General features: G+C 42.1%; 1 protein-coding gene across 1 annotated transcript in view; it reads left to right on the top strand.

The window, feature by feature from the left end:
• The window catches only part of lrp1bb (low density lipoprotein receptor-related protein 1Bb), a 134,588-nt gene that overhangs the window by 18,197 nt on the left and 97,703 nt on the right, over positions 1–18,688 (top strand). Inside the window, exon 2 of the mRNA XM_061287322.1 lies at positions 17,036–17,158. Within this exon, the coding sequence (XP_061143306.1) occupies positions 17,036–17,158 (123 nt within the window). The remainder of the gene's footprint in view (positions 1–17,035; positions 17,159–18,688) is intronic.

The raw sequence follows: 18,688 nt of genomic DNA, 5'->3' as shown, positions 1-18,688 counted from the left end.
TTGTGTCGTTTAAAAGCAATCTCGCACTTGAGGTCGCAACGTTGTGCTGTCTATCATGACGGTAATTCCAGGCCTCTCTCTCGTTTGTGATATTGCTGAAATAACCTAATTGCAAATCATATTCAATTTGACTGCACAGCCAAATGACATGGTAAATTATGCATGACTATTTGATTGGCTGCCGGCTGCTGCTGGTGCTGGTGGTATTTCTTTAGTCTTTAGAGACAGCATGGCAGTGTGTGAAAGGTGAGGTCTTAGCGTACAGATTTTTATTTATTTTTTTAATTCGAGGTGCCATAACCACAAACAGATCGTCCCCCGCTGCTTCTTGATAAAAGCCAGTTTAGCCTCAGGCTATCAAGGGTGACATTTACCTCGTGTTCCTGCAGATAGGAGTTCCTATAGCCTTAATATAGTTGCCCTCCTTACAATGTCGGTGTTAGAGGACATTTGATACCTGAATCGCTTAGCCTGAAAACAAAAGGCCTGAGGTCAGGTGAATTCATATTTTCAATTAATATATGTGAAGATATTTCCAAAATTAAATTCAGTGTTTTTCTTTCTCTGATTTACCGCGTGGTTCTCCTCCCACATGCATGCTAGGTTAATTTAAGGCTTTAAATTGTCCACGTGGTACCGGGAACAAACGTATGGGAGTTTTGGCACCATGCTTTAATGTCAAGTCATTTGTCTAAATGATTGAATGGGACAAAGCACCAAATGGGCATTTTCACATTAATATGATTACGTAGTAAAATGTTTAATGGATGCAACAATAAAAAGCAGTCACCTGCTCTACGGCTGACATTGGTTCGACAGTGTGCAGGAGGGATTACTGCGACGACGTTTAGTAAATCATTGTAATGGCCGTACGCGACCGAATGTCCTATTATAAAATATCTGGAGAAAATCATCATCAATTGTCAAACCTTGAATATGTTAGCCTCATTTAGCTAGCTAGCAAATTACCGACCCTCGACCAAGACTGCTAAAAATAGAAATACGGACTCAACAAATAATTTGATGCAAAACTGAAAATGTTGGTCTGACTGTGAAATGTACTTATATAAAAGTACTTTACAATAGGAACCAGCGTGAAATATTTATTCCTAGAGCAGCAACCTCCTGACTCCTTCCAATTCACGCAGGAGAGCTGTGAATGGCGTGGCTGCAGGCGCTATCAATGTTTCTCTTCGATACAAAACCATATTAGCATCCGGTAATGGAAGGAGCTCCGTTTCAACTCTGCCTGAAAATGATTGACACTATGCATTCAAACACATCATTCAGAAGGATTTGCTCCTGAAAAGTCCCTGTAATTAATCGAATCAAACACGGAGGACATTCTTGTGGTCCTTTGCACACCTTCTATTTGTAAGTCTTGATGTAAAAACATGAGAAGGATTCGTGTCCTCTTCCCAAGCTCAGCCTTATGGCAAGGATTGATTGCTTCTCTGCGGATTCCTTCAGACCCGCTGGGCTGTGCAAATGCCTTTTGACGTGGGGAACATTTTTAATGTGTCAACTGAGACCCGGGGCTGATTTATCGGAAATAAATTACAGACACATTATCCAGGTAGAAGAAACAAAGGCTGATGACAAAGTGTGGCTTTCGAACACAGGAAAAGGCCAAAACTCAAACATTTCTGCAAAGTCACAGCATTACTAAATCAATTACCTCGGGCTCGCCATTAGCCACTCATCATAATGACACATATAATTAGGAAGACTAATTTTCAAATGTCACCCAAGTAAAATAAGTCTGCAATGGATTGTTGTTTTGCAAAACTGATTAACTGGAGCAGGTTAATTAATTGTTCACGTTCAAAGGTCCTATTTAAACAACCATCAATCCCATGGGTCAGGAAACCCATAAGTCATAAGGGGGGGAAAAAATTTGAAATTTGCATGTAGCCTAGCATCATTTAAAAAATAAATAAATAGTGGTCAAGAGGATGGAGCGTAAAAAGGACATCTCCATTCATGTCAATGGAGAAACGTAATTTGAGCTGCCTTGAGTTAGCACAGCCACAAATGAATCAAAAGTAAAACCAAGTTTCAAAGTCAAAAAAGAGACACAGGGACGATGACGAGAAACAAAACCACTTATCACAATCACTACAACTAGACACAATCGCAAGAGTTGAAAATACGATGGAATGCCAATTTTGTCACTGCACTAATATTGCTTTCTTTCTTTGTTTGTTTTATCAGTGCAAACTCAATCTGTGTCAGACTAAGCGTCATTTCAATGAAGCCACAGAAAAAATTGTTTCTACAAACTGACCTTTGGGTGAGAGTAATCATTTGCAGCTAATTAATAGCCTACCTGCGTAAACAAAATGTTGATTTCACATTGCTGTCCAAACAATAATCATGGCACACAAGCGTGGCGTGGCGCTATAATGAGTGAGATAACAATAATCCAAGTTTGATGTAAACCGTTGGTTCCATCAGAGTGGACTTGTTGGAATGCTAATTATGCGCGCTGACAATCTTCCCCGCGAGCAATTTCTGGAAACAGTTCAGACGAGCAAATGACACAAATTAAAACCAAACACAATGTAATTTGTTTCCATTTGTTGTCAATTGTTTATTATTATTCCAAAACACGAAGTGAGCACGCTTGTACAAATGTTCTACTAAGGAGTTCAAATGGAAAAGTTGACGAGGCTCATTTCGACGGAACGACGCCTGCGCTCGACTATCATGGCACCCAGCTGCTCGACGTTAAATTGGAAATAAACGTGAAATGTGACATTGCCTATGATGAATTGTGTGAAATACTCCGTTTTGGACTTTATCTTATTTACCGTATTTTCCGGACGGTAGGGCTCACTGGATTATAAGGCGTCTCAATGAACTGGTCTATTTTGGGAAATTTCCAAAATTCCACTTCATTTTGACATATATACAAAAGGCATCCCTGATCGTAATTGTTCGTTTTTGAGAAAATGGTAGGATTTCAAATCTGAAACTACGGCACATGACCGTGGACCTGTGAAGTAGGCTAATTTATAGCTTGTTACAAGGTCCACAAAATTCCAGCCTATAATGGAGCACTGCCAACTGCTTACTTTTCTCCATCCAAAGATAATTGGACAGTGCAACAATGGCGTTCGCCATACAGGAAAGTGCCCAGATGGGGAGGCAGATGGCGAATGCGAGCTGAGAGAAACGAGCAGGGCGGACGTCAAAAAGTCTCCGAGTATTTGGCGTTTTCTGCCAGGGGAGCTACAGCCCAGGCGCTTCTTACTATTTCCTTCTAAGCCATTAACTTGAAGGGTCACGGGTGAGGCAGAGTCGTGGGGAGAATGAGCTTCAACTCATGCGCCGGATGTTGATGCCACAACGGATGAGTCGATTTATGTGTGGAATTGATTCCCATTACCCGAGTTAAAATGAAAACTAACAAAACAAGGCGGTGTTGACAAGAAAATGACTGTCCTGGCTGTCATCTGATATAACACATAAAACGTCCCTAGCCCATTTAGTTAAAAAAAAAAAACAGCGTCTTCATGTTCCAATTCATGAGGGCGTCTTAAGCTGATCCAGGGGCTGTCAATGAAACAAGAGAGGCCCATGAATGCCGAGTGCATCAATATTCCATTTGGAGTTGTTTGTTGTCAGAGTGTTATTAGGTGCGGTCTGCGTGGGGTCGTTTCAGTCGAGGGCCGCCACTTGATTAGAACCATTCATCAAGTCTGCGGCGGGAGGATGAGGACCAATCCCCGGCGAGGCCGTGCGCTTTTGTCTTAACACTTCATTTCGTCTTGAGATTTGACAAACACCGCGTCGGCGTCCCATCGGCCGCCTTGCCAAACAGCTGGCATAAGTGAATTAGCGTTGAATTCGCTCCCTTTGGCTTTCAAACGACTTCCTCGTTAGGCGGCGAAACAATTACGCTCACGTCGGGGATGGAGTTGCAATTTTCTCACAGGACCCACACTGAGATTAACTAAAACATGCGGCATATATGAATTTGAGACCTCTATCATTCCATTTCCATCCATCCCCTGGAGGATGCTTGGGGCTAATTTGCCCTTGAAGCTACATTTTCCTTGTTAAGACCGCGGGGCTTCGCTTTCATCTCCGGCTTGCTTCTACTGCACATTTGGAACAAATGGGATGTATGTAGGCGGTGAAATGCAGCTTTGCATTGTGCGAAATGTCGATATCGAGTCGTAACCTCGGGAAAAAGCTCTAATTTTAAGCTAGCATCTACCAGAACGCCAAAGGTCACTCTTAAGAAGTGTGCGTGTGTGCCATTGTCTGGCATTCACCGTGCTTAGAAGGGTTTTTATCACTAATGGAAAATGCAGACATAGAAACCTTGGTGGCACTGATCATTTACCCAGTGGCAAACAAAAACAAAAACAAAATGAGTGTGGATAAACAGTGTACGTCTGTCATGATTACCTGCCTTTCATGCTAATGGAGCTCTAACAAATGCGCTTGGGAAAAGTGGAAGCCTTACTTTAATCATGTGCCTGTTTTTGTTTTGCTTTGACTCAGATTTGCACTGCCTAAGGTTTGGGTTTTGCGTCAAACCACAAGGTTACAGGGGTGTCAACCTAGCAAAAATGAGCTAGCAATGTTTTTAAAGGAGAAGACAATTTGTAACTTTAGTATTGACAGATGAAGTTGAGGCACATAAAATGATGTGGCGGGCCGTATCTGGGCCCCGGGCCTTGACTTTGACACCTATGCTCAAGAAGAACGTCTAAGCTATAAATAATATTTGCTCGCCTGCATTGTTTAGCATACATCAGGCGATGGGAAATAAAACCGTTGTGAATGTAAACCAAAGGGTCACTGCAATTTTCAAACCATGCCAAGGCAGATCGCCTAAGAAATTCGCAATTGCTCAGCGGGGTCCTTTCTAATTGTTGACACAATTGCAGTGATACGAGTACTAGACCATAGCACTGATTCGGTTTTTTTTTTCAACAAAGAGCTGAGCTCATTTCAGTGACATGATCCAGCATGAGTGGGCATAACACATTTTCAGAGGGTCACAGCAACCTTGACTGTAGCCAGAAAGTAGAAATCCAGAGTCTGTAAAAGCTTTAGTTGCGACTCGTAAAGCAGACCGCAATCGATTTTTTATTTTTTTTTTAGACGGCGAACATTGTGTGGATTATTGCCCGACTTCCTACAGATGCACTCAACAACAGCTCGGCCAAAATACTGACAACAGCTATCCTTTCGTATTTTCTTGCTGATGCCTAAAATAGCTTTCACAATTTGACATAATTTGAATTTAAATAATTAATTTGAACGTGAAGTGAGTCCTCATCCCGAGGTTATAAAACAAAATGCTGTTCAGATTGCGGCAATAGCGACAGGAGCAATGCCAGGTGGCAAAACATTTGAAGAGTGGGAACTTGCGTCACCTTGCTCGCGGCCCAGCCTCTGCACTTTCTGGAGTTCCTGCGTGCCGGATTTAGTGACTCATTGTGACCCCGGGCCAGCAGAGTCTATCACCTTCAGATGGGCACTTTCCATTGGCGTACTGACTGCGGGTGTTCACAGCCTGAATCGTACACAGGTCAGATGGCACGACACAAGCTGTCAGATCCGACTTGGTTTTTTTTTCACCTTCTAGTTGTGTGAATGCTGAGGGCAGAGCAATCGGTGGGCAGAGGTTAAAATGTGAAACTTGGATTGGAGAAGGTGGATTATTAAACATTAAAGCAAATTCATGGTCATGATCAAACGGAGCTTTGTAGAAGATGGCGAACAACCAAATCAGGAGATAGAGTAAACCGTAAGCTTCTCAATGGGCATTCAAAAAACTGAAATGGAATAACATCAAGTTGTATTGTGTCTAATACGAAAAACAAATGAAACAAGAACTCTGTTTAAACAAAGTGAGATGTTTGCCCTTCCTTCAGCGATAACGAAATACGTTTTCTATCGCTGTCATTCTTAATCGAACTGAAATAGCCACGCAACCAACCACTTTGCGACGCATCGTAACCTCCCGCTAAGATAACATTGGCGCCAAATGGACCTGGATGAAAACATCGCTGACCATACCAAATAAATCAATGCTAATGCTGATATCACTATTTGGAGAGCAGCTGGGAAAAAAAGAACTAGAACGCATGTATCGTTTTTTTTTTCCTCTCCGATGTCGTGCGTCCGTTATCGACAGGTCATTTGCCGTAGAAAGTCAACGTCTGGCAGTGATAGATGAGCCCTCCGCCTCGGCCATAACAGATCAGCTTTAACAGACTGCCGCTCCCCTGCACGAGCTTTGGCCCGTGCCGCGATAAACCGCTTTCTCATCCACCGCCAGAAGTGTCCTCCATGACGACAAGCGTTGCTGGCGCCATCTTTTCTTTGACGTCCTTCCATTAGCGCGCCGTTAAGTGCTAACAAATACCTTGGGCCCGCAGAAGACAATGAGTGAGCTGCTGCTGTTTTGCCATAAAAGAAAAAAAGATTCTTAAATCCCGTGTTTTGTTGATGTGATATCAAGCAAGGCCCCTTAATGGTGTTTACATCCCCTTTCATGGTTTAAATGGAATAAAGAAGCGCCGTGTGTCTTCAAGAGAACCCGAGGTGGCGTCAAGCTCATTAATTAACTGCCTAAAAGGTCAAGTGCCTAATGATGGTGCAAGTTGCACATTGTTCTTGGTGATTGGTCGCAGCAATCGCTGTTTTCACAGCCAATTGCGCTGCCAAGTGAACGAAAAGCTTTCACTTCCATCAACTAGACTTTTTTTTTTTTTTTTTTAATCAATATGAAACAGACCGAAGAGGAAACACAGTGGAGCTTTTTTGTTTTTTGGGATACGAGCCTTTGATGAAATGATTTTTTTTTTGCTTTGATTTGCAAGCTAAGATAACGAGCACGACTTAAATCGCTGTTTGGCAGATCGCTAATAACACTTCAAAGGAGGCTCAAGTGTTTATCACAGTTTACTGCCAAACTAAAGTAAAGAGAGAATTCAACTTTCTGTTTTCAAAATCTTTCCGTTTGCTAGCTTAAAGCTAAATAGCAATGAACACAGCACTCAGCAGTCATTCATATATTCTTTATCCTCTGCGAAGAATGATGTTCCTCGTCATTAAAATACACGTTCAAGAATTGTATCTGATTTTATTTGCTTACCACCTCCCATATCTCACTTTGGCTTTCCACCTTGCGTGTCAAACGCAGCAAATTGATTCTAATCAGGCAATAACGAAGATCTGATCCTCCCTCTGTTGACTCACTTTCATGGCCCAAGGAGGCTGACCCGATCGACTCCTCTAATGGATTTGAGTCATAAACGCTTACAGTGCCGTCCGATACAGCAAATCTATTTCATCCGGCAAAGACTGATGCCGGCGCGCTGTTTGCTCTGATGTTTCTATTCTCTTAATTCATTTCATGTCTTCGTCCTTTAATTCCTGTCAAGTGTTGCTAAAGACGAAGTCTGACATCTGCTTTCAAATAGTCCAACCAAAAGAACTTTTCAGCTTGTGTCTGATGCATACGTGTCATGAAGGTGAAAAAGTTTTCTTTTCTTCTGCATCGCTCATGTTCCTTTAGATTGCCCTCCATGCTGCAGTTGTGCATTTGCATAGTCTTGTTTACATAATAAATAGTCAATACGGGTGATTGGTTTGCGGACCTCCACTGCGTTTTGCTTTCATTTATTCAATGCTAAGATTAATAGTGAGGACGTGCAATTTTTTTTTAAACACATTTGACACAAACAAATAATTACAAGTGACCCTAAATGGAGGACTTACAAATGAAGCATTGTAGCTATTTTCCCCAACAGTTTTATAAAACAGGCACGGGTTTAAAATATGCAGTATTTTTTTGTTTTATTTTTGTTATTTTTTAATTAGACATCTGAGAAATATTGTTTACAGCATAGCAAAAAATAATTGGATGAAGAATATGACCTTGTTCATGAGAATACTTTTGAGACGTATTTTTTTTCCGTACTGCTACCACATTACCAAGGACTGTAATATGTGGCTAATCATGATTAAAAGGTTCCTTAACACAATTAAATAGGGTTAGGGTTACTAACCATAACACCCCTACTCATCCACATAAATAAATAAATAAACTGACCAGGTTGAAGGTGTTATTTCTGTATTTGTAATTTTAAAAACTGTAATCCCAAATCCGCCAGATATCAGCGGAATAAAACGACCCATTGTTTCTCAGAGGTAAGTATATTCTATAATAGCAGATATAATTGAAGCAGCCTGGCTAAAATTTGCTTGAGGACAAGATGTGGAAAAACAAGCTGTTCTGGAATTTGTTAAACAAGAATCATGTGTTGTTTTTCATTTCCTTTCGTTCATTAGTCTTGGGACCCGCGGCACCTCATCAATGTATGCACTGTGCGTCCACGTGCGCATTTGCATTTTAATACATGAGTGACGTGTGTTGGTTTGTAAAACACTGCTATTTGAATTATTTGCCTGCAGATGTATTTACATCGCCCTTGTTAGCAGGTTACCATGCGCCGTAATGATAATTACATGCAGAAAAGATTTGATTTGAGTGCAAGATGTTGCATTTGCAATTTTCTTGGAATAAATGACATAGTGAATGAAAAACAATACTTCAGTTCTGCATTTTAATGGCAACTCGCATTTCCGATCTCTCTCGGAGGGCACGGAAATGCTTTGACGCGATCCGCTTTCGGTTTTAGCGGTGAACAATTCAAACGAAAAAACAATGCATAATGTATATTATTGAACTGAATAACGTAGTGTTAATTATACTTGCTTGAATACAGAGGGATGAGCATCAATACATACTAACTAGATGGTTATTTCTCAGATGTACATTTTTCGATGTAGTACACGACGGGTTACGAAAGGTTTTCACCCAATTTTCCAGTTGGAACTGTCTTATCCTTTTTGAGGTTCTTATCGGGTTGATGCGGGAGGATGCTTTGTCAGGTAGTGGGAGGAATACATTATTCTTGCATAAACCTTTCCTCACCACCCTGACGCACAATGGAAATTGATAATCCCACACCGGATGTGCAGACGTCTCTGCAGTCTGTCTGCACCTTTGCCAACGTGAAATTCACTTCAAGCCATTAGGCAATGTGACATCAAAGTCTCCAGAATAAAGAAAAAAAAGGTCCGTAGACTAAAATGTTGAGATATTTGTAAAAGTAGATTGGTCCAAAGAGCATATCTGTGTTCTGCACAGCTCTCCGGATCAATACCAGTCACATCATTAACCTCGCTGGCAGAAATGTTGATTGACAGTCTCATCCACAATCTCTGATATGATGGGAATCTGTCTAACCTTCAGGCATTGCAAATAAATAAAATAAAATCATTTTATTACCTGTAGGCTGTTCAAAGAATTGACAACCTTCCTGGTGAGCTAAGAAAACCAGCTTTTTTCAAAGACTCAATCAGGCACTACAGAGGCATTCAAGAAACACATGAAAAGGAATAAAACATTTTATAGAGCTGAAGCAGAGCTTTAAAAATCTTGTAGTTGCCAAAATGTTTCTGAGGGTGTCTCAATGCTTTTGTTGATGCCCGAATGAGACATGTTACCTTATTGACTGCGGAACGACGCTAATCAGATCTGCGTAAAATGATCCCCACCTTGCAATTTGGGCCGATCGACATTGGCTAAAAATGGAAGCTTAAATAAAGGGCAAGTCCATCTTAATCGCGTGCGTCGATAGTGAGGTGGCAGGCATCGCGACACAAATGTCACATTAGCAATGGCGGCTGCTTGATTAGAGCTGGACCATTGAGCCAAGATGCCATTTGCTGACCTTTTATCAGAAATAACATTGTTCTTATCTTTTCCGCGGCTCGATCCGTATGATTACGATACCGTTTCCAAAAGGCCTCATTGTCATTGCCTTACATTCCTTCGTACGCCAAATTCTTTACATTTGTTGTTTTAGTAGTTACGCTGATTTCGCAATTCTTAAAACGGGTTCGATTGAAGATATGAATGCGTGTACTGTTACGTTGTTGGTGTGCGTTTATTTTCAATCGGTTGCTTAAAAGATTTAAAGCGCCTCATTGTATCGCGTTAAGCTAGCAGACTAATAGGCTAACCGCCCAATGAAGTGAATTGCATCATTGTATGCATAACTCCGGGTTACGTCTATCTAAAAGTTGTTTGTACTTCAATCTCCATAACAAGCGGCTCTGCAATCCCTCCCCACTAGAGCTCTGGCTCGCCTCACCTCCGGTAATGCGGTTTAATCTGGAGGCTACGGCCGAGGCGCTGACATGCCCCGCGGAGAATCGGCGCGCCTTGGACAAACTCACTGGCAACCTTGACAGACACTTCACCCCTCGGTGATGGCGGAAACCCTGTCTGCTTAAGCAGCTATTACTCCACCTGATTGGTAATCACGACATGGAGTGGAGTATAAATCCCTCAGACTGCTGCTGGTTAAGATAGAGGAACGCAGTTATTAGGTGACCTTGGACAGGGCAGGGAAAAAAAATCCGGGTGCCTGGAAGATTCGAGGATGAATGGCTTATCATCAACGCTATAATGACGCATTGTCATGCAAATGGATTTCTCGCATGGCCGCTACAATCATTTCAGGGAACAGATCAGTCCTAACAAAAAAATCTTCAGAGAACCACAGCATAGAGCAGCGTAGAATATTAGCCGGGACAAATAACTTATTTGTCGAGATTTGAACGGATAAACAAAGCAAACACAAAATGGTTTTATTTCATAGCGACAGCCGGAAAGGAGGATTCGCCCAGCCGACCTAGTATACTGGATCGGAAGCTAGACTTGGTCAGGGGTCACCAACCTCCGGTCTGTGGGCTATTAGGTACCAATGAGCAAAGCCGATTTAAGGGCGGGGGTGTCAATTTTTGTCACGGGCTGCATCGTAGTCATAGTTTCCCCCGGATGGGCATTATGATTGTCAACGTACCGTAATTTTCGAACTATAGGTCGCACCAGCCATAAAATGCCCAAAAAAGTGGAAAAAAACCATATATATGTATATAAGTCACTCCTGAGTATAAGTCGACCCCCCCCCACCCAAACTATGAAAATAAAACGCGATTTATAGTTCGAAAATTACGGTATTTGGCTTTAACCAAAGCAACTGGCTAAATCTTCGTCTTCCCGTTCGTCGCGCCTGAGCTCGCCAGACCTCGTGTGACGTTATCAATGTTTCACGACTAGCAGGGTGGAGCTGTGGCAAGAAATGATGCCAGCTTGACAAAGTGATTACTGTACAAATTCCAGGCTCAGCGAGAGGCGTTGACTGTATTGGAATACATTTGATATTATAAATTATTCATCGACTGGATGGCTTCAATGAAGATGTAGCATTCTTTTGATTAGGTTGTATAACGCTTAATACGCAAGCATAAAGAAAATCTTGCTGACGGAGTCATTTGGTCTCTAAAGCAACATTTTTGCTGTTGAATAAAACATTCGGAATATTCGTGTCCTCTGGGTCAAAATGAGTCGCCTTGCAAAGCTCCTCTAAATAAAAGAGACGGAATGAATTTTCAACACCGAATCAATTTTACCTTGACAAAACAACTTATCAATCATTCACTGTAAATTGTGGGAATACCTCAATTCGTCCTCTCCACACGGCGGAAAGATTGCATTTATTTCGAGGACACCTTTTGTAGCCTCCTGTAAATACATAAGCAAAATAGAATATTGTTGGATTTCATTGATGTGCCTGTTTGTACGTCCACGCGGTTGGAAATATGTTTTTATTTCCATCATGACGGTAGGCTGTTCCTTGGAGCAGGTCGTAAGCAGTACTCGCCGCTGGGGAGTACACATCTTGTCGAGTTTGTGTGCCCCTGATTAATTTAAGGCTGGATTTACATTGCAGCTGCAAATCCAATTGAATGTCAATATCCCGGCTCTTTCCGTGCACATTTCAAATGATGCATCAAATCCCATTTTGCTCTGTTTACTCTGACAGAGTTCATGAAACGACTTGCATGCACCGACGCCCAAATTGCATTTTGTAAATAACTCCAGCGGACAAAACAGAAATAAACAATACCGTGTTTTTTTTTTTTTTTAAATCTTTGTTTTATTCCCCAAAATTAACTTTGACTCATTTGCTGGTCTGATATATTTCCTTCAATGTGGAGTACCGTAATTTTCGGACTATAAGTCGCACCGGAGTATAAGTTGCACCAGCCATAAAATGCCCAAAAAAACATATATATGTATATAAGTCGCTCCTGAGTATAAGTCACCCCTCCCCCCCACCCAAACTATGAAAAAACCCGCGACTTATAGTCCGAAAATTACGGTAATACACCGTACAACCTTATAGATGGAAATTCCCCAAAATAAAAAAAAAATACGGCACATAAATGACACAAATGTGAAACATTACATACAGTTCAGATGGCCTGGGGCTCGCTCTTCCACCCGTTGATTTAAAGACCTTTTTTTTTTTTTATCTTCACACAAGAGCAGAGTTTATTAGATAGTGTATTCTATGTGCAATGAAATATTTTTCTGACACAATCTCACTGAGCAATGCACTTGAAACTGATTTTTTTTTTAACAGCCCATATTCACTGACCGTTACAATCCGCCTTTGTACGGTGTGTGTGCGTGTATATTTTTTTAAAACAACAGTTCCTCTCCAAGAAATTCAAATCCATTTATTTTCCTTGTTTATGGCAAATGTCAGTAAGCAGCCCCGGCCGGCATGGTTCTTTTCTTCTGGGATTTATCCTGCCTTTCTGCTGCGATGATGTCACACAATTTACAGTATAGCGCAGACACAGCTGTGGTTAAAACAACTAGCACGATTTACAACTGCAAGGCGCACTGTGACAAACTGATCTATACCACTGGGTGGATTCTGATTGTGTTTTCTTAGTGCCAGCCTTTCTGACCGGGCTTGTACTTGGATTCCTCAAAATTCACAAGCCCATCTTTATTTCCTTTGACATTTCCATTGATTTTGAACGCCGCAACGATTGCCTGTTGTTTACCGTACATGCAGCCGTGTGTCATGATCTTTAATAAGCACAGTAGCTTTACGACTGCCGATTTATCCTTGTCCCAGGAAATGGATCTTGCATCTTAAATGATCTTTTCCCATTGAAATCAAATCAAAATGCCATTGACTTGCATGCTATTCATGAGGTTTTGCATTGTTTGTTAGCCCTGAGCTGAACGAACTGACCTATCAAATCTATATACCGTAATTTCCGGACTATAAATTGCGTTTTTTTTCATAGTTTGGGTGGGGGCGCGACTTATACTCAGGAGCGACTTATATACATATATATGGGGTTTTTTTTCACTTTTTTGGGCATTTTATGGCTGGTGCGACTTATACTCCGGTGCGACTTATAGTCCGAAAATTACGGTAGTTGTTTTAGATGGACGTGTTCTTTTTTCTATTTAACTTCCATGCTATTCATTAGCCCGTCTATGAGGTTTTGCATTGTTTGTTAGCATTGAGTTGAACCGGCCTATTAAATCTAGTTGTTTTCGGTAGACGTGTTCTTTTTTTTTTTTCTATTTAGCTTGACGCTAAACGTTTCCTGGGAGCTTTTTGTTTTCCTTTGTTTCTAGGGATGTGTCATACGTCCAATCACATGCAGAGATGTATTCCACTTCATTCAATCACTTGGCCGTTTATTTACTCTCGATTGGCACTCTTAGACATGAATTCAAGTCACTTTATTAATTAAGTCTCACCTTGTAGGATAAAATTTAGTTTCACTGCACCTCGACTGATAACGTGCGTACGTCTATCAACACTTTTCAGTCGATGTGTCATGTTTTTTTCACAAGTCTTATGGATTAGAGGAGGGGATCTCAGACAACATGCATTTCAAGAAGTGCGTCAACACAACACTCAACTGTTCGCAGGTACTTGCAGCTTCCAATACTTTAAATGAGTCCTATTTTTAGAGAACTGCACTCCAAGTTGAGAGCGGCTAATGTACTTTTACGGTGAATCCATGCTGTCAGCTTTGCTGGGAGGAGACATTTTGCACTGACAAGTTGGCAACTTGGCATCAATCGCAACAAGCGTTGTCAGTCATGCTGTAAACATGTTGACAACCTGACCAAAAAATACGATTATATACGATATGCTTCTTCCAAGTGTGCAATTAAAGGAAATGTGTTTTGCTCCTTCTTCGTCATTGACTTCTGCCTTCACAACGCCGCTATCATGATGTGAAGGTCAAGCCGAAATCATAGCAAGGGTGAAAATGTGCGTTTTCCGTATGAACCTAACAAGACTCCCATGTGAAGCATGAATTATATGCCTGAACAATCCATTTTAATGTTTGTGGATTAATGTCAAAGAGCTACTGACTGTGTCTGCGTTGTCCTCTGAAACATTTATAGGCTACAGCACCGTACTCACTTTTAATAATACATTGATTTGCCGTGCTTCTTGTAATGCTTATGAACAGTAGTGGAGGGAATTTTGCATTTCATTCTGTTCTGATTTGGCCAATGTAAGACGTCTGTCAGCAGTTCTTGATGGGAAAAAAAAGACCAAGATTTAACCTGTACGTCATTTAAAATAAACAACTTGAGGTACGTGGTTGCACAAGTATGCACACCCTATCATCATAGGGGACGTTCACCCAGTTTCATGGAATGTTCTGCCATTGGATAAAGTTTGGAATGAGCTCCCCCCTCCCCCCAGAACAAGTTGAATTGTACTTCCTTAAACCTTGACTTTCTCCGCTAATCAATGTTTTCTGTAACACGAGCGCCGCGCAGCCGCTAGGACCGTGACGTCTGAAAATTGTTCATCAGTAAGCAGAGTCACGTTACTCATTCCACTCGTAATATTCTTATCAGATTTAACGGGAATGGCATTTAAGCTAAATACCGCGTGGAGTATGTCCCATCCAGAAATACGCTTGTAATAAATATGGCATATTCAAATATTCAGGATGCATCACTTGATTTTTTTTTTGGCGGATTAACAATCTGAAGGCTCACACCGAGACTGCATTATACTGTTGTTACACTTAATAATCTGTTTAGGTTGGCTGGCGGTCTGGTGCTCATCCATTATGCATATGACCAGTACCTGGGCTGGATTCCACACTGACACTGTCACTAATCTCAGTGCATGAGACTGAGCTGGCTATGTCCTTGCTAACATATTCTGTGATAGAATTACTAGTGACACAATAATCCAAAATTTTGTCTGTTCGTATGGGTTTAAAGGGTTTAAATGTACTTATTGTTTATTTCTCCCTCCCCCCTTATGATAGCCCTTAGTCGAATGGCCAAGTGCCGCGCTGTCCTCGACTTTGGTAGCAATCGGGCTGCCACTCTGCCTTACCTCAAGTCAAAACATAAACAAAGAAAAATATGCTGCTGCTGCTTGGCTAGTAAAGCTTCTCGGGAGTACGGCAACCTTTTGTGTTTGTCCGCCTCCTTTGTTCCTGCGAATATCCGGCACACTTGAAAAGCCGCGTGACTTTAATGAGCCTGGATGCTGTGCCAGTAGCGGCTGTCGGGTGACAGCGACGCAGCTCATGATAATGTGCCGGCCGGGCTCAGTGCCACACTCTTATGGAAATTCGACCCGTTTGGATTGTTTTCTTTATCACTCCCCGCAAGTTCTTTTGTTTCGTTCAGCTCTTCCCTCTCTCCAATATTATTTTCCTTCAGCTACCTGAATATAAATGACGTGCCTTTATTTTCTTGTTTTATTCCTTCAAATAAAATGATGCGGGGTGAAGGAATTCCTTTTTTTTCCCCAACCGCACCTGTCCAAGAGAGGGCTGCCTGGAGAAAAAAAAGATGAAATGGAATAAGAGGTCATTTGGTAGACGTATATTTGGCCCAGTCGCTTTCAAGGTGAAGTGGCTTGAAAGGAAATAAAACATCAATAGGTAAGAGGGCTGGCTGCAATGGGGTCCGGCTCCCGAGAAAATGGCCCTGTTGTCACAAACCAATGGTAATCATTTCGGATTTAAAGGTATGGCAGACGTTCTTTTGAAGTCAAACAATAATGCCTTGGTGAAAGTTTTCAGCGTTAAATAATGGAAGTGACACGCCGAGAGAGACGGGTGCAGTGCTTTCATTAGGCGCTGCAGATGTTCATTGTTTCCAAGTGACGCCGTCAAGACTCATTACATGTCTCGGACACAAAATTTACATGTAAAATGATGTATGTCAATGTATTGTGTATTCCATTTTGTATCCATGGTGACAGTGCGCCACTTAAGATGCTAATTTGGTTTGTAATTTTACAGTAGCCCAGTCACACACATACAAAGTCGTTTACAATGTCAGATATTCTGACTTTAAGATGCATTACTTCATGGTTTCCTTGATAATTCAAATTTGTCACATTTTAAAATGGGATTAAAAATGCCAAACATGAAACGATGGGCAAAATTTCACATGCATTGCATCACCAGGAAAAAAAAGGAGTTCTGGAATGAATGAGAGCCGTTTGACCTCCGCAGTTCTGGTCGTGAATTTGCTGCAGGGGGCTGCTAGCATGTGGAATTGTCACTCCCTCTGCGAGAGTGAGCTCAATGTACAAAAAGCCATTTGGAGCCCAAATCAAAAGGTGTCTGAAACTTGAGGATGAAGTGTTCCACTTTGTTTTTTTCCTCCTTTCAAAGTGTGTCGTTGATCAAGATGAATCTCTGACATCTACCGGCGGCAAACGTGTCAACACTTTGATGGATACATGCCATAATGAAAGACTACTATGAACTCTCAAGTCGCCATCTTTCCGTCAAATCAAAGCACAGCAACGACAAGACGGAGCAATAAAAGCAATTCTGCAAACCGCCTCGTAATCGTTTCCTCAAGTCAAGGACAGAGCGTCTTTTCTCGAGTAGCCGTCCAAAACACTTCCTGAGTCTTTTTGGACCGCTATGGCCACGATCAAGCATCAAGCTCTTTGAGATTGCTGATGTCACCTTGCCACAAGCGCTTCCAGGCCAGGTCGGCTCCCAATCATCCTCATCAACTCACGTTGTGCTCAAAACATCTGACCCACTTTCACTGTTATCATCTCATACTTCATTCTTTCTCCCTTCCCCTTCACCCATCCAGAGGCCATCTTGTGTGACGTTGGCGAGTTTCACTGTCACGATCAAGAGCGCTGCGTCCCCGAGGCCTGGCTGTGCGACGGCGAGCCCGACTGTCCCGATGACTCCGACGAATCTGACGTGACTTGTAAGTCAATCATTCCATCCGAGCGCTGTTTTGTTCTTCCCGCACCGCTCACTCTTCCGTCAGTCATTAACTCGTTCACCGCCAACCCACTTAATATCTTTGACGTCCATAACCGCCAGTGGCGCTGAATGAGTGAAGTGTGTATTGTTGATTTCCTCGCACACACATGGACATTTTTAAAGCTCATTTTGAAGGGTCTCATTTGTCGCATCACCCAATGACCTGAAGTCATGAATCTCCCATGCCCGCATGCTACAACGCTAACCGCAATCCGAATCAAGCGTTCCAAAAACGAGACCGGACTACTGCTTCCTGAAAACCTACTTCCATTTCCCAGTTTCTAGACATTTTCCCAACACCCCGATACGGTTTGAAGACGACCACCGTCCGCAAATAAGGTGCGGATGGGCAACTTTTAATAGTGTGGCGTGTTGAGTCAAGCATGAAATACCCTTGCTCCACATACAGTCGCTGATGCGGATGCTGGTGTTTTCTCTGCTCCTCTAGCCCTGAATTGGCTCCATAAACCAAGCGTAAGCCTCTTATTTCCATTTTGCCAGGAGAAGCATATGATAAGTTTGCAGTGCGGCAACACCGCCCGCCCGCCGGCCCGCCGGCCCGCCGGCTCCTAATCCATTAATGTGATCAAAATCGAGAAGCTGTGCCAAACACGCACTTAGTCTGCGCTACTAAAATACTTGCAAACGATCTGTATAACACACTTAACAAACGGTTGGCTTTCCGATGTATTTTAATGTCCGCCATATGTTTCAATTATACTCATTTTATTGCCGTGTTTTCAATGCCGTAAATCCGGGTCCGAATCAAAATGCGGGCGCGTACCGTACATCTTTGTTCGTTTAGGATTGATGTACTCGGAGGCTATTATTTATGCACTCTGATGGATTATCAAAATTGATTTGATTCTGTCGAGGCTGTGTTTTTCTGATTCAGCAGAACTTGACCACACGTTGTGAATTCCCTAATCAAGAAGGCAACGGTAGAAACGCTTTTGAGAGAAATTGAACCAAAGCGCTCCGTTGATGTCAACGTTATGTAATTAGAGTCAGCGGTTGTTTATCATGTTCGCAGCCACTTGGACATTCTCGAATGCTTGAACACAATCGAGGAGAGGCTCGCGGAGGGCGTTCATGCCTCGCTGACTGCTGTGATAATGCAACGTTACTCGGAATACCAACCATTATCGTTCCCTTTGTAGGCTCTCTGAATCACAAACATTGTTGGAGGGGGATTTTCTACTTGCTACTAAATTGCGGATGACATCTATAGATTTGCGAGCTCTCTTGAATTCTCCCGTCATTTCATATCCATTGTGATGAGGGCAAACTGACTGACCTGGCTATTTCTAGTTTCAATCCACTCATATTCTTTGATTTGAACGGCATAAATACAATTTAGATATGACCTGTAGTATCACGTTTACTGCGAGCATCTAGTGGAATATATCCGCCACCCTCACGAGACATATGACGCCACCTCGCTCTGTGCGGTTGCTTAGGGACAAATCAT

The sequence above is a fragment of the Syngnathus typhle genome, linkage group LG9 (assembly GCF_033458585.1).
Source record: "Syngnathus typhle isolate RoL2023-S1 ecotype Sweden linkage group LG9, RoL_Styp_1.0, whole genome shotgun sequence".
In the NCBI taxonomy this organism is placed as follows: Eukaryota; Metazoa; Chordata; class Actinopteri; order Syngnathiformes; family Syngnathidae; genus Syngnathus; species Syngnathus typhle.
The sequence above is the reverse complement of the archived record's forward strand: the minus strand, read 5'-3'. Positions and strand labels throughout refer to the sequence as shown.